The sequence below is a fragment of the Chanos chanos genome, chromosome 9 (assembly GCF_902362185.1).
Source record: "Chanos chanos chromosome 9, fChaCha1.1, whole genome shotgun sequence".
Classification (NCBI taxonomy): domain Eukaryota; kingdom Metazoa; phylum Chordata; class Actinopteri; order Gonorynchiformes; family Chanidae; genus Chanos; species Chanos chanos.
Window position 1 is genome coordinate 1,264,528 of NC_044503.1, and position 12,872 is coordinate 1,277,399.

At 42.0% G+C, this 12,872-nt stretch overlaps 2 protein-coding genes across 3 annotated transcripts; one reads left to right on the forward strand and one right to left on the reverse strand.

Moving 5' to 3' along the window:
- Window positions 1–1,681: 1,681 nt before the first annotated feature.
- On the forward strand, window positions 1,682–5,045 carry cirbpb (cold inducible RNA binding protein b). 2 transcript variants are annotated; one of them, XM_030784534.1, is made up of 7 exons: window positions 1,682–1,744; window positions 2,662–2,771; window positions 2,870–2,976; window positions 3,059–3,179; window positions 3,344–3,545; window positions 3,626–3,684; window positions 4,042–5,045. In XM_030784534.1, the coding sequence occupies exons 2-7, from the start codon at window positions 2,672–2,674 to the stop codon at window positions 4,053–4,055; spliced, it is 603 nt and encodes a 200-aa protein (XP_030640394.1). In that variant the 5' UTR covers window positions 1,682–1,744; window positions 2,662–2,671; the 3' UTR covers window positions 4,056–5,045. The 2 variants fall into 2 exon arrangements, with proteins under 2 accessions (XP_030640394.1, XP_030640395.1); XM_030784535.1 differs by having other exon boundaries at window positions 3,629–3,684.
- Window positions 5,046–7,120: 2,075 nt separating this feature from the next.
- Window positions 7,121–12,151, reverse strand: si:ch211-212d10.1 (granzyme E). The gene is made up of 6 exons (XM_030784532.1): window positions 12,033–12,151; window positions 11,769–11,874; window positions 8,638–8,785; window positions 8,071–8,200; window positions 7,451–7,678; window positions 7,121–7,348 (listed from the first exon to the last, which is right to left on the reverse strand). Exons 2-6 carry the CDS (start codon window positions 11,815–11,817, stop codon window positions 7,199–7,201), a joined length of 705 nt encoding a protein of 234 aa, XP_030640392.1. The 5' UTR covers window positions 11,818–11,874; window positions 12,033–12,151; the 3' UTR covers window positions 7,121–7,198.
- Window positions 12,152–12,872: the final 721 nt, after the last annotated feature.

Genomic DNA, 12,872 nt, shown 5'->3' on the forward strand with positions numbered 1-12,872 from the left:
TTATGTGAATGTCAGGGAACGCATTTTTAGCGTGTGTCTGCGTTTCAGACTGGGGGCCAAAAAAATATATTAACAACCTGGTTTTGGGTTGGGGTGGGGGGGTTTAGGGCCAGGGGTGGCCCTTTCTTTGGATCCTGTACCTTAGAAACATTTTCAACTCATCTGGGATGAGACAGTTTATTAGAGAGAATGTACACCAATATCAGCTATCGAGCCACTTAGTTTAGTTTATGGCTTGAGAATGTATGTCACTTAGAGAACACTTCAGAGATATGGTGTGATGACATGGTGAACAATAGCAGGACACTGATTACAACATAACCAGCTAATTACACATGACTTTGTACTGATTAGTACAAAACACAAAGCATTTTAGACTACTGGTCTTCATCTTGACTTCAGTGCAAAGACAGTGACTTTAAAAAACGCACAAAACGTAATGATGATGGTGATAATAATTATTAGGCTGCAGCTGGCCAACCCACCTCTTTAGAACACACCTGTCCCCCAATGCCTAACCTCCCTTCCCTAGAGAAAAAAAAAAAAAAAAAAACCTTTGTCTTGTATTTCTGTTTGTAAAAGTATTCCAGGGGCGCAATGCGAAAGGGCAATTTGACGCTCAGTCTTATTATGATCTCTGTTGAAGGTATTAGAAATCCGACTGATGCACCAATTGTAAGTCGCTTTGGTAAAAAGCGTCTGCCAAATAACTAAATTGTAAATTGTAAAATTGTCTCTTAGTAACTTGTTAGCTTGTCTAACAGACCATTTGTTGAACAGGTTTGAAGATAACTGATGTAATCTAAAAGTGTGAGTATCGGTTCAAGATATTGATAAAAACTGAGTATTTGTACAAACTTAGTCCAAACAGACAGTATGCAGGACAGAAAGTCTTCAGAAATGATCGGAGCTTGTTTATAAATGAAACAACTGACATCTGGAAACGCTGCGGCCGAGCCATTTTAACTTGCGAACACGTGCAGCTCTTTCAGTGAGGATTTATGGTAAAAGATACATCCCTGATTTCACTGTGTGCCAGTGGCTTGAATAAACTGTACATGGCCTTATATTTCATCAATACTGTTTCCATGATTTTTTGCATTGACATAACCTACTGATCCGTATTATTAACGAGAAGAAATTTTATCATGACGATTGACAGACTCTACCTAACTTTGACCTAAAAGTCGCTGGCTCTGGCAACACCCTTTGCTGTTATTACTATAGTCGCTGCTGTTACTACAGCAACTGTGTCATGTGAAATGTCAGCGACTTAATTTCAAAGCGTAAACAAGAACATCGGTAAATGTCGGAGTGTTTAAGTGACACATCAACATTGGGATGGGAATTAAAATAAAAAGAAGCAGTTGTGAAAATGGACCCACATGCTAACAAACGCCAGTTCGCCCCTTATGCCAAAAAAAGAAGTTACCTACACGGACCTACACGGAACAACAAAAATGGCATAGAAAGTCTAAACTCAGCTCTTAGTTTCAAAGCGTATAACGCAAAACCGAACAAATCAGAGCTCAAACGAATTCAGAACACCTAACTTTATGCACCGGAGAGCTAATGCTAACCGGAAGTGATTGGTATAAAATATGCGCTGGTTTAAAGACACGCCCTTTGGTGAGTTCATATTCATGAGGTTCTGATCCCCATAAAACGACTTCATTTTCTCATCTCGGTCACACGGCGGCAAACCGGCTCTCACTGAACTACTGTCTGTGTCCTCACTGAAAAGGTAATGCGTACATAAATCTTTTCAAATGCTTCCTCGTATATGTTTTCGATACTTCTGTATAATGATGCCATTAATTCAGATATTTCCTGTTAAATAACCAATTTTGATTAGATAGTATTGCTGTTTAGTTTTTATAAATTTATGTCTGAGATTCAGTCGACGTTTGCTCTTTTTTTTAGCCATTGATGCAATTGTCTTTTAACGCGTGTTCGTTATTTATATTGCGAACATGCATGTCGCTAGCAAGGCATAAGGAATTAACAGCTTTATTAGACCATAGCGTACTGTGATTTCGGTTTAAAAGAAAAGGTCCCGTCGATTGACTACTGAATTTACTAATATTAAACGTGATTCGGACAGTTTTTTTGGCTTGCTGTGTATTAATCGAAATGCAAGGCCGACAAAGACTGAATTGTGCAATATTGAGTCCTCTTAATTTAAAACTGCGCCACACACAAAGAAAACTGGGTCCCGGGCAGGGTGGGGAAAATGGCGTCTTGACCTACTTTTCTCAGCCGCAGTTTTTGTCGATGATGCAGCAAAGGCTTGTTGATTTGCAATGACTATTGCATGCATCTCTCCAAATCATACCGCTCAGGTTACCATTTTTAAACAACTTAAGTTGAACAATACGTGTATTTCGAAGAGAAGCGTTATTGAAAATGGCTGTTTTACCGCATGACGACGGGTTTTTTGGGTGTTAGAAAATGGCGCTTGTTGAGACTACGCATGGTTAGCTTGCGGAGCTAGTGTTGGCTAGCTGGTGTTCCCCACGAGGTTTCAGAATTATTCAGCACGGATTTTTATTTAACTGCAGATTGTGATACTAATCACCCCGCGTTTGTGTGTTTGGATTAAAACTGCTTTTTTTCTGCTAAATTTAATATTTCTTGCCTCTATTTAATTTGCCTGTACAGCTAAATCAAGATGTCTGACGAGGGAAAACTCTTTGTTGGTGGCCTGAGCTACGACACCAATGAGCAGTCATTGGAAGCGGCTTTCTCCAAATATGGAACCATTGCCAAAGGTATCTTTTTTTTTTTTTTTTTTTTGGTCTGGTGCTGTACTTGTCTCATTGCAATGTAGGCTAGATTTTTAATGGTGACTTTTTTTCCCCTCCTTCAGTTGATGTCATCAGAAACAGGGAGACTGACCGTTCCCGGGGCTTTGGTTTCGTGACTTTTGAGAACCCAGAGGACGCCAAGGATGCAATGATTGCAATGAATGGAAAGGTATGATGTTGATACCAGAATCAGTAACGTAGTTCAGATGTATGGTGGAGTAGGGGTTAAAACCAGCTTTGTTTGCCTGCAGTCTGTGGATGGACGAATGATCCGTGTGGATGAAGCTGGCAAGTCTGGAGGCAGGTCCGGCGGTGGCTTCAGAGGTGGCTCTGGTGGCAGCAGAGGGTTCTTCAGGGGAGGCAGAGGAAGAGGTATGTTTCAATAGAGATACTAGAGTCTTTCAGTGCTGGTAATGGCATCATCATTGACCTTCCTTTTAGTGAGTCACCTTGAAGACCCATGCCTGTCCTTCAGTGATTTGCCTTCTTGCTTTGGTTATTTCCTTTTTAAAACAGTTTTTAAATGTTTGAAACAGGGGGTGGAGGATACGGCGGGGACAGGGCTTATGGTGGTGGTGACCGTAGTTATGGAGGTGGAGAAAGGAGCTATGGCGGTGGAGACAGGGGCTATGGCGGTGGAGACAGGGGCTATGGAGGCGGGGAGAGGACATATGGAGGTGGATACTCCAACAGGAGCGGCGGATACTCCTCTGGCGGCGGTGGTTACAGGGACAACAGGTGAGTTTTGTACAGGCATGAAATTTTTACAAACTTTTAATGTTCCAGTGCAAAGAAAATAACAAATCCTTCTGTTTCAGAAGCCAGGGTGGCTATGAACGATCTGGTGGCTCCTACAGGGACAACTACGACAGCTATGGTATGTATGACAAGTTTCAGCCGAGTTATCCAGTCGTTTTAGAGTTACTTAGGCCACACAGGAGACTTAATGTCCAGGTCAGTGCACCAGTCCCATCTCTGGGTTCAGTCTGATCGAAAATCGTACGCACACGGAGCCCCCTAACTGAACTTCAGTCCTACACTGTCCTGAAATGAGACTAGTTAGCTGAAGGAACGAAGCCTTAAATATGGTAGAGTTGTGCCAGAGTTCCACGTGATGGCATAAACTTTGCGAGCCTAAATTTTTCATGACACTTTTGCCAGTTCATTTGTATGAAAAGAGAAATGTCGACCATGCTGCAGTGCCTTTACACTCTTGCCTACTTCTTGTCCTCAGCTACACACGAGTAAAAATACTTCCAGATTGCAAGATCAAGTTCCTTCGCTGGCTGTATTTAAAAGATGTGCTCTTCGAAGATTTTTTTCCTCATGATTTTTTTGTTTTTGTTTTTTTTTGTTTTTTTGTGTCCTGGTTCTATTGTGCTATAAACTCGCAGCATCCTTTTTTTATCGTGTTGGAACATTTATTTAGGATTGCCCTCCTCCCTGAGGCAGGACATGAAATACCCTTTCCATTTAGTTACTGTGAGCATTGATACCTAAGTGGTTTTTCTGTACCTACAGTTCCATGTGGTGTGTTAGGGATACCCACTTGGGATTGAAAAGTTTATACTTTGTTTTGTTTTAAATGATTGTATCGATGAACCATTGTCTAAATGTTTGAATATTGCGTGAATTTTCTGATCTGTTCAACACAGCCTGGTAGCTTCTAAGACCCGAATCAAATTGAAACTTTTGGACCAATTTCCGCTGAGGCTCTCGAAAAACGAGGGACAAGGGGGGGGGGGGAAGTTCCCATTTAGGCATGACTTTTAAACTGGAATTTTTAGCCAATCCCTGCCTCTGGAAAAAAAAAAAAAAGCCTAACTGATTTAATCTGATTCTCAGAAGAAGCTTGACAAGCTGTGATGTACCTCAGCCTTCTGGTCTGTGTTGTGTTCCTTTAGTGAAACAAGGCCGACATGCTACATGAGCTCCTTGGCTCCCCGGCACACCGCCTTGATGTTACTAAAGCCATGTAAAGTGTCCACAACGAGTGATCTCTAGCTCAGAGCCACTTTACTCTCTCTGCAACATTTGGAAATTTTTTTAACATGCTGTACTATGGACTCAAGTTTCAAAAAGACAAAAGGAAGAAAAAAAAAGTCTTAAGTGAGAATTTTGTTCCTTCTGGAGAAGATCTGTGCTCTGTTCTGTGTACCAAGCCCTCAAAGTTCCTTTTTTTTCTTTTTTTTGTAATATCTGGCTTAATGAAGCCCATTAAATGACCAGTTGAAAATGCTCTGATTCTTTGTGCCTCAAAAAAAAAAAGTCAGATGAATAAATTCAGTGGGGTTTTTAAGTTCATATTTATATAGACAGTGATGGGGGAAGAACAAAAAAAATCAGTTGGGGGGGTTTTTAAGTAGGCCAGTAAATCCTTATCTATAATCCAGAAATACTTTAAGGTCCTTATTCATGCACTTCTGTAATTCCAAAGTATAGTGGGTAGTTTTGGATTAGCATTTAAACAAACTAGAAAAATGTGATCTTCGATTTTAGACATGGTTCCATGGTATCTTGGGAATACCTCTGTGTAAAAATGCTTCAATTGAATCCAAAAGTTCTCTGCTAGCGTTTGTGTTTTGGAAATCGACAATGTCCTTGGAGACTGAAGCGTTGTGCGAACCGTCACGAGTCCGCTGAGATGTGACGGCTGCTCATGGCTAGGTCAAATGTGGAGATAGGCCTGTTGTGTGAGGTAAAAAATCCTTCTGCTCTCCTGTTTCGCATCCTTCCAACAGTTCTCATTTTAAAGAAATGTCCATCTTGATCCTCTCTAAAGAATGTTCCAGAAATGCAGTTCTGTCTTCACTGTGCTAAAGTCCTAAAAAACCATCCTCAAGAGCTGCATGATGGTCTGTGGCGTCTTTCTCCATATGAGAGCCTATTGTCACTCCATCCTTAAGAAAGAGTGTAGGGCCACAATGTCTGTATGGAATGCCCGTTGACCAGTGACGTCCATTGCCCGAGATTGGCCCACACTGCTCTCTGGTACGCTCTGTAAAGTAGCAATTGGAAGTGTCCACAAAAGACAACTGTCTCCATCAAACTCGTAACTGTAGAACCTGCTCTTCCATCACCTTCTACATGCATTTGAACAGTGCTCATGAATTAAGCCCTGCCCAAAGCGCTTGGTCTTCTAACTGCTGTCATTCTCTGTGATAGCGTTAACATTGTGTAAACGTAACATGCACTTTAAATTAAGATATAGCTTTTGCATGTCAGTATTTTTGTTTTGCCTGTTCTCTGCACCTACTGAAACTGTCATTTCTCATTCATTCAGGTTGAGAAACCCCTGACAACCGGCGGACGCTGAGACAGAGCATTGCCGAACATTGGCTGTAATGTCATGTGCCTGTGACGTGCACTTCCAGTCAGGAGAAGGTTGGTTCAAATTTTACCTTTACCTTTTGGGGGTTGGATTTAAGCTGATAAGACATCAAGAGAGTCTTGTTTTGTGCCATGTTAAAGGGTGTATGGTTTTCATTCGTAGCATTCCCCCTGGAGAGGACTGTTAATGTTATACGATCAGCTACACTGTCAGGATGATATCTTTATTTTATTATGTTTGTGTATTTAATATATAATGTTATGTATGTATCTTTTTTTTTTTTAAATCTGTTTCAGGACTGTCGCGAGAGACGTGTGGTATGGTGTAAACCCATTGGTCACCACGGGAACAGACCAGAGACGGAGTTTCATTCTCTCTTTGTGTCTTTCCCAGTAAATGGACGGTCACGCACGAAAGGGTTTTTAAGAAAATGGGAAGAAGCCCGTAAACGCTGGTGTGATTGGATTGCCAACCATATGCTGTAGCAGGAACATTTTAATAAACCACACCACTCAATCCATGTATGTGTGTCCTGTTTTATTTATCATTTCTCAACAACCCTTTTGGACATGCATGATGGGGTCTTGACGTAAGAACATGTTTATAAAAGCTAATGAATATTTAATACTGATTTGTCAATCAGTCGTTGCTGTATTCCTCTACATTCAGATGTGTCCACTAGGGGGAGGTGTTGTCATTATGAGAAGTTAAACACTTGGGTGGAATGTGTAATAGTCTTGGATGGTCAGATTTTACTCAAGCCACTGTCCCACAGACCTTAGGGGGTGTTTTGAACCCCTTGTGTAGACCATATGTGGATGCGATGGTATCGGCACAACCAAAGACACATTCACAAAGCTGTTGTCAAAGTCATGTTTCACTACACAGAACAGGAAAGGCCAGTTTTAAGCAGCGTGATGACCTCAGACTTAATGATGCAGCAAGAGACATAATATAAAAAATGTAGAGAGCACACAAATGATCAGTTTGGCAGTATGGCTTTAATGAATGACATACTGGAGCCCTGACTCTCGTTTCTCTCTGGGTACGAGCTGCAGGACTAACTGTTCATGACCTTGTGGATCCAGGGCAGATAGTGTTCAATTCGGACATATTTAAAGATGTAGCCGTCCTCTGTAGAGCTAATACTAAGAGAAGACACTATCCCGTGAGCCTCGTCATCACAGACCAGTGGACCACCAGAATCTCCCTACACACACAAAAAACACATCAGCTTCTGCACAGGCAATGATTGCTAGGCTATTCCAGTCATTAACGTGTTGTGATGTGAACACTGATGAGATGCACTTGCCTTCCCGGGGCCCTCCAGTCCTTCAGTGCAGATGTACTCAGGAGATGTGCATTCTCTGGAGTCAGTGAGATTAACCCTGAGCTCTCTCAGAACATCAGATTTGTGTTTCTGGGCAAAGTCCTGACAACCCCAACCAAAAACCAGACATTGGTGTGGGATGGTTTCATTCTTTGTCTTAGGCAGAGCAATGGGCTTCACTTTCTCACTCAGCCTAACGTTGGTCTTCAGCTGAGAGAGAAGATTCAGATTGAACATTAGGACCAGTAAAGACTTTTTACTGGTAGGAGCAGTAAGTTTTATCTCAAATCTCTTCTTTTGTGGGGGTCATGAATATTTGGTTCATCGTGACTGTAGTCTAAGGACTGAGGAGAATTTGTTTACGATTTCAGTTCAATTCAGCTGAAGATACTGATTTTATCTCGGCTCAACTTCATTTCAGTTTGATTCAGTTCAACCAAAGAATTTGAATTTCAGGTGGAACTTAGGCAGACCACGGAAAAATGAATTAGAATTGATTTTGAATAACAGGAAGTTTAGCTGAATTCCATTTAGTTCAGTTTCACTTTGTGAGGTGTGTACACAGAGCCCACACTTGAGGTTTGATGATTTAGGAATTTTACCTTCAGCAGCATAATGTCGTTGTCCAAGGTGCTGTCGTCATACTCAGGATGTGGGATTGTTGTCACATCCATTCCGTCATCCCAGACTTTTTGGGATGCACGGTGAAGACCCACAAATGCCCTCATAAAGCTGAAAGAAATACGACGCATGTGAGAGGAGAGGCACTGTACAGTCCACAGTCAAATTATACAAGTCACAGTTACTGTGTTCCAGAAAAGATCCTGAACCTACACTGACACGCAGATTATTCCAATCTGTGTGTAACTGTCGTTTTCTTATGTAATTGATGAAACTGCAGGTCAAGTCCTCCAGGTTCCATATGGGATAAACTTACGTACAAATATACATTCATATAGACATTATTATATGTGTACTCTTATTTATCAGTAGTTTATTTCTCCCAAAATGCATCAAAGTTACAGCTAGGATTTTTCTGCACAAAGAAGATAATTGAAAAAAAAAAGCCAAATTAGTTATTTACTTCACCAACTAATTTACCATCAAATCCATTGTAACCCTGAACACAATTAGTTATCAGTTCATCAGTAACACTCTAAAGAACTTACTCATTCTGGCACTGGGCTGCAGACAGCACAAAGTCCTCTCTAACCAGGAAGCCATCACAGGTCTTGGGTATGAAATTGGCGTTGAATGAGTACAAAAGGACCATGTAGGGCCGACTGTGGGGAACAGTCTCGTTTCCTCCAATTATTCCTTCAAACATAAAGCATCCAAAGTACCAAAGATCTACAGCCATTTCAGATTTACATTCAGCTACAGCACACTGTTGCTCTGCGTGAGATCTGGGGAGACAGGGTTTGTCAGCAGTGGCCCTGCAGGAAATACATTACTATCATGATTTTCCTCTGTTAGCCTCCAGTTGTCTTAGAGGATTTTCTTGAGCAAACAGATGTCAGTTACACAGCTGGCACAGTCCTGGGGCCGACCCACATGCACATCTTGGGAGCTGACCTCAGATCAGAAAAGACCTTGGAGAGGGTGAAGAACCGCTTCCTCTGGTCCGTCATGCATGTAGGAGTAAAATGCTTGTACTGCAAAGGTGTCACTTGGCACCTAACTCCAGCAAGACCCTACCTCTGCTCTTCTCATTCCACTGACTATCACTGACATACCCTTTGGCCATATCCCTGTGGACAGCAACTTCCAAGGACCTGTTTGGGCTACTTAAGGAGTGAGCTGTGTGATAATACCTAAGGATATCCTGATGGACCAGGGGACCCTGTTTGTCTCTAAAAGACCTCTGTTGGCTCCTTTTGGGTCAGATGCCTGTACACCTAACACCATGTCACTGATGACATAATGGAACGTCTCCGCCCGATACTGAAATGCGTGACCGGGCAGATGATCATCCCGGTCAGTTCTCTGCTTCTGAAAGGAACCTTAACCCCTTAACACAGGGTCAGGACTTGACACGCACAATCATGACTTGAGCAATGAGCTCCTGGTTTGTCACCATCCTTCACTTAACCAAATTTCACCGGCAAGTATCCCTCTCTCCAGTTGCCCAGAAGAAGACCACCTTTGCCACATGAACTGGTCTCTCTCAGTACATCATTCCCCAGTCACATCAGGTGTATGCAGTAGCTCAGCTCAGTGATGCAGTGATCCATACATTGAACTGGGAGGAATATCTGTCAAGGATTTGGAGTGTCCCGAGAGACACGCAGCAATAGGACTTCACTGCCAACCCCAAGAGGTGTCACGTCAGCCTTTAGGATGAGGACTACCTGGATTATGTGTTTGGCTAGGGCCTCCTGAGCCCCTTAAACCAGCAGGTCAAGGTCAAGCATAAGAACTGCCCATACCCAACATAAAAACCCTGGTTTTCTCCCCCACATCTTGTCACCACCAGCTGCACTCACAGACCACACTTGGAATGAAATTTGAAAAGGTACTCTGGACTGAACTGCCAAGTGACGCGGCTTAAGCCTTAAAGGGCATCCTCTGCACTACGCCCATTCTCCACACTCTGGACCCCCAGAAATCACTCATCATTTACACGGATCCCTCTGGCACAGAGCTCACTCCAGTGCGGTCCCATGTCTTTAAGGAAGAGAAAAACCCAGTCTAAAGGACAGCCATTAAAGGGGCTGTCTCCTCTGTCTGCTGCTGGTCCTCAGACTGCACTTGACCCTTGTCACCGAGCATACGGCCTGACAGAGTAAGGACACCAAAGGCCAGGAAGCCAGGTGGTTCATTTCCCAGGATTTCTCGATTAAAAGGAGTAATTTGATCATTGATATAGTTTATATGGGTTAGTGTCCTGAAACATTCATGGTGAACATTAGCAATTATCATAGATCAGGTAACTATTAATTAAAGTCACACAAACCACATGTTAACCTAGTAAATGAAGCTGCTAAAATTGATAAAGAGGATGTTACTACATGGGAACATGTAAAAACTGTGGCTAAAACCAGGAGCACACTGAACAAGAAAATAGTTAGTCTGCAACACCGTCCTCTGAGTGTAATGATTTTTTATGTTTAATTACAACTGAGACTGTAAATCTACAGTGTCATTGGGGTCACACTGGTGTATATTATATCCACGAAAAGTAGAGTGCATAACATTGAACCTTTAACAGAGGAGAACACAGAGATAGAAACGTACCATAGAAATAGAAATTCGTTGTACATTCTATACCCTTTTTTCCCTTAATTCTACACGTTATTTTTGTGGAGCTTGGGGGAGAACCAGGTACTTTCCGGTCAGTTGTTTGTGTTTCAAGGCAAGGGCTGGAAACACCTGGGCTGACAGCAGCTGACCTGAGAACAGTTAGGCTCTACACTGTTTGAGGCTGATCACTCCTGTCTGTGTGAAAAGAACATCACAGAAACTAGGCAATAAGCGGGATAGCACAGTCCTCAGCTTGATGACCCATTTGAGTGTTTATCTCTCTCTGTTTGCTCTTGGAGGTCATGCTTGTCCATCCTGAAGTCTCTGACCTCAGTGGACTTACAGTCACCATCAGCACTAATGGTCCAATCTCATGTTCATGGTCACAAAAGGTCAATAAAATGGACAAAGTACAGATGTTTCAACCGGTCCGTGACTACCCTCTGCCACATGGCATCACAATAGTCAATAACATATATGTGTGAGGAGAGGAGCCGATGGATGACTCACTAACACACAGCTAAAATTGTACTTTTCATATTACTAACCGGCAAGCAAGTGATAACGCTGAGGAAACTGTCCTGCACTGCAAATCAACCATCCAGATATTAAAGGAAACCCTAAACAAGCTGCAAGAGTTTTTAAATCCAGCATAAGTAGCTGTTTTCCGCCACAGTTCTTATGGTTGACCAGTCCAAAGCATTTAAGAGTCTATTGTAACTGTACTGTGCAGCTGAAGACTGACTACTTTAGCAATCACCAAAAGTGTTAAAATTCGTTCCCAAAGTGCAGCAGCAATGACGTTAACTATGAATTACACGATTTGTTGAAAATGGTGCTCAGATTTCATCTTTGATGTATGTATTTTAAATGACAGTTTACGTACGAGTGAGTTTAACAAACAGGCATCGATGAAAATTGCTGACATAAACACAATTGTTGACAAGCCATTCCAGTTTTAGTGGTGACAGAGTTTCGGGGTAATGATTTCATCCGAACTGATAATAGGTTACGATAAATAACAAATGCAGACTAACTGAACCAAAGGGGATCTTACCAGAGACTGGCAGGACAATGGTCAGCAGGAGCACTGGAAAGATGAGCATGTTGTTGTTGGGTCAGGTCTCAGACGCAGGACTTTGCTTTGGTTTAGCCTTGTTAAACTACCGAGTGAAATAAATACATAACAGATTTTGAACACAGGGTGCGAACAATTCGAACAATGGGTGTGCCACTGCAGGTAAAAAATGTTAATTAATTAATTAATTAATTAATTAATTAATAAAATAATTGTAAATATCAGTAAGGTCTGAGCAGCAACCTTCTTTTGAGTCCAGTTAAAGACCAGTGTAACTCTTAAATCTGGCAGCGGTTCACACGGTTTAGACTGATTAAAACAGTGTCAAGTCCAAAGAGCAGACCAGGACATGTCCACAAAACCTGAGAGAGGTCAGAGGTCAGGACAGACACAGAGACAGAGACAGAGTGAGAGAGTGAGAGAGCGAGAGAGAGAGAGAGAAAATTGGAGAGTGAAGTAATAATGATGAAATGTAAAATTTAATTCATGTGAAATATTTCTTGAGGGAATGAAACATGATGTCTATTATATACCTGGCTCTCTGACTGTATCCCACTGAGTCTGTGTCGGGTGTTTTGTCACTCAAAAACACTCATGCTCACACACTTGCACAAATAACAATCCCTCATAATGATATAAGGGGAAATAGTTAATGATTTTCATTGATCAAACACTCCTGGCATTGATTCAGAGTTTGGCTGTGTTCATATGGTCTGATGTTTTGGTGAAAACATTAAGCACAAAAAAGGTCTCTCGTCACTGCTGTCCTGAACCAATGGCAGAGTTGCCAACCACATCTTACCCCATCTTGCCTGGCTAATGTCTCCTCTACAACGCTGACCTCAAAAACAACCTGATTACCATTCAGTATTAGTGATTTCGTTAAAGTACTGCTGAAATGGAAGCTTTAGTCATGGAGAGGGCAAGTTAGCAAGCTATCCTTCAGCGGCGTCACAACTGTAAAAATAAGGTGAGATAACACATTTTGACTGACAACTGAAAACAATTCTTATCTGTTTGATTGCTTTAACGTGCCGCCTACATGTTGTAAAGGGTACTGCTCAGCGGGTGATTTGAGGGGGG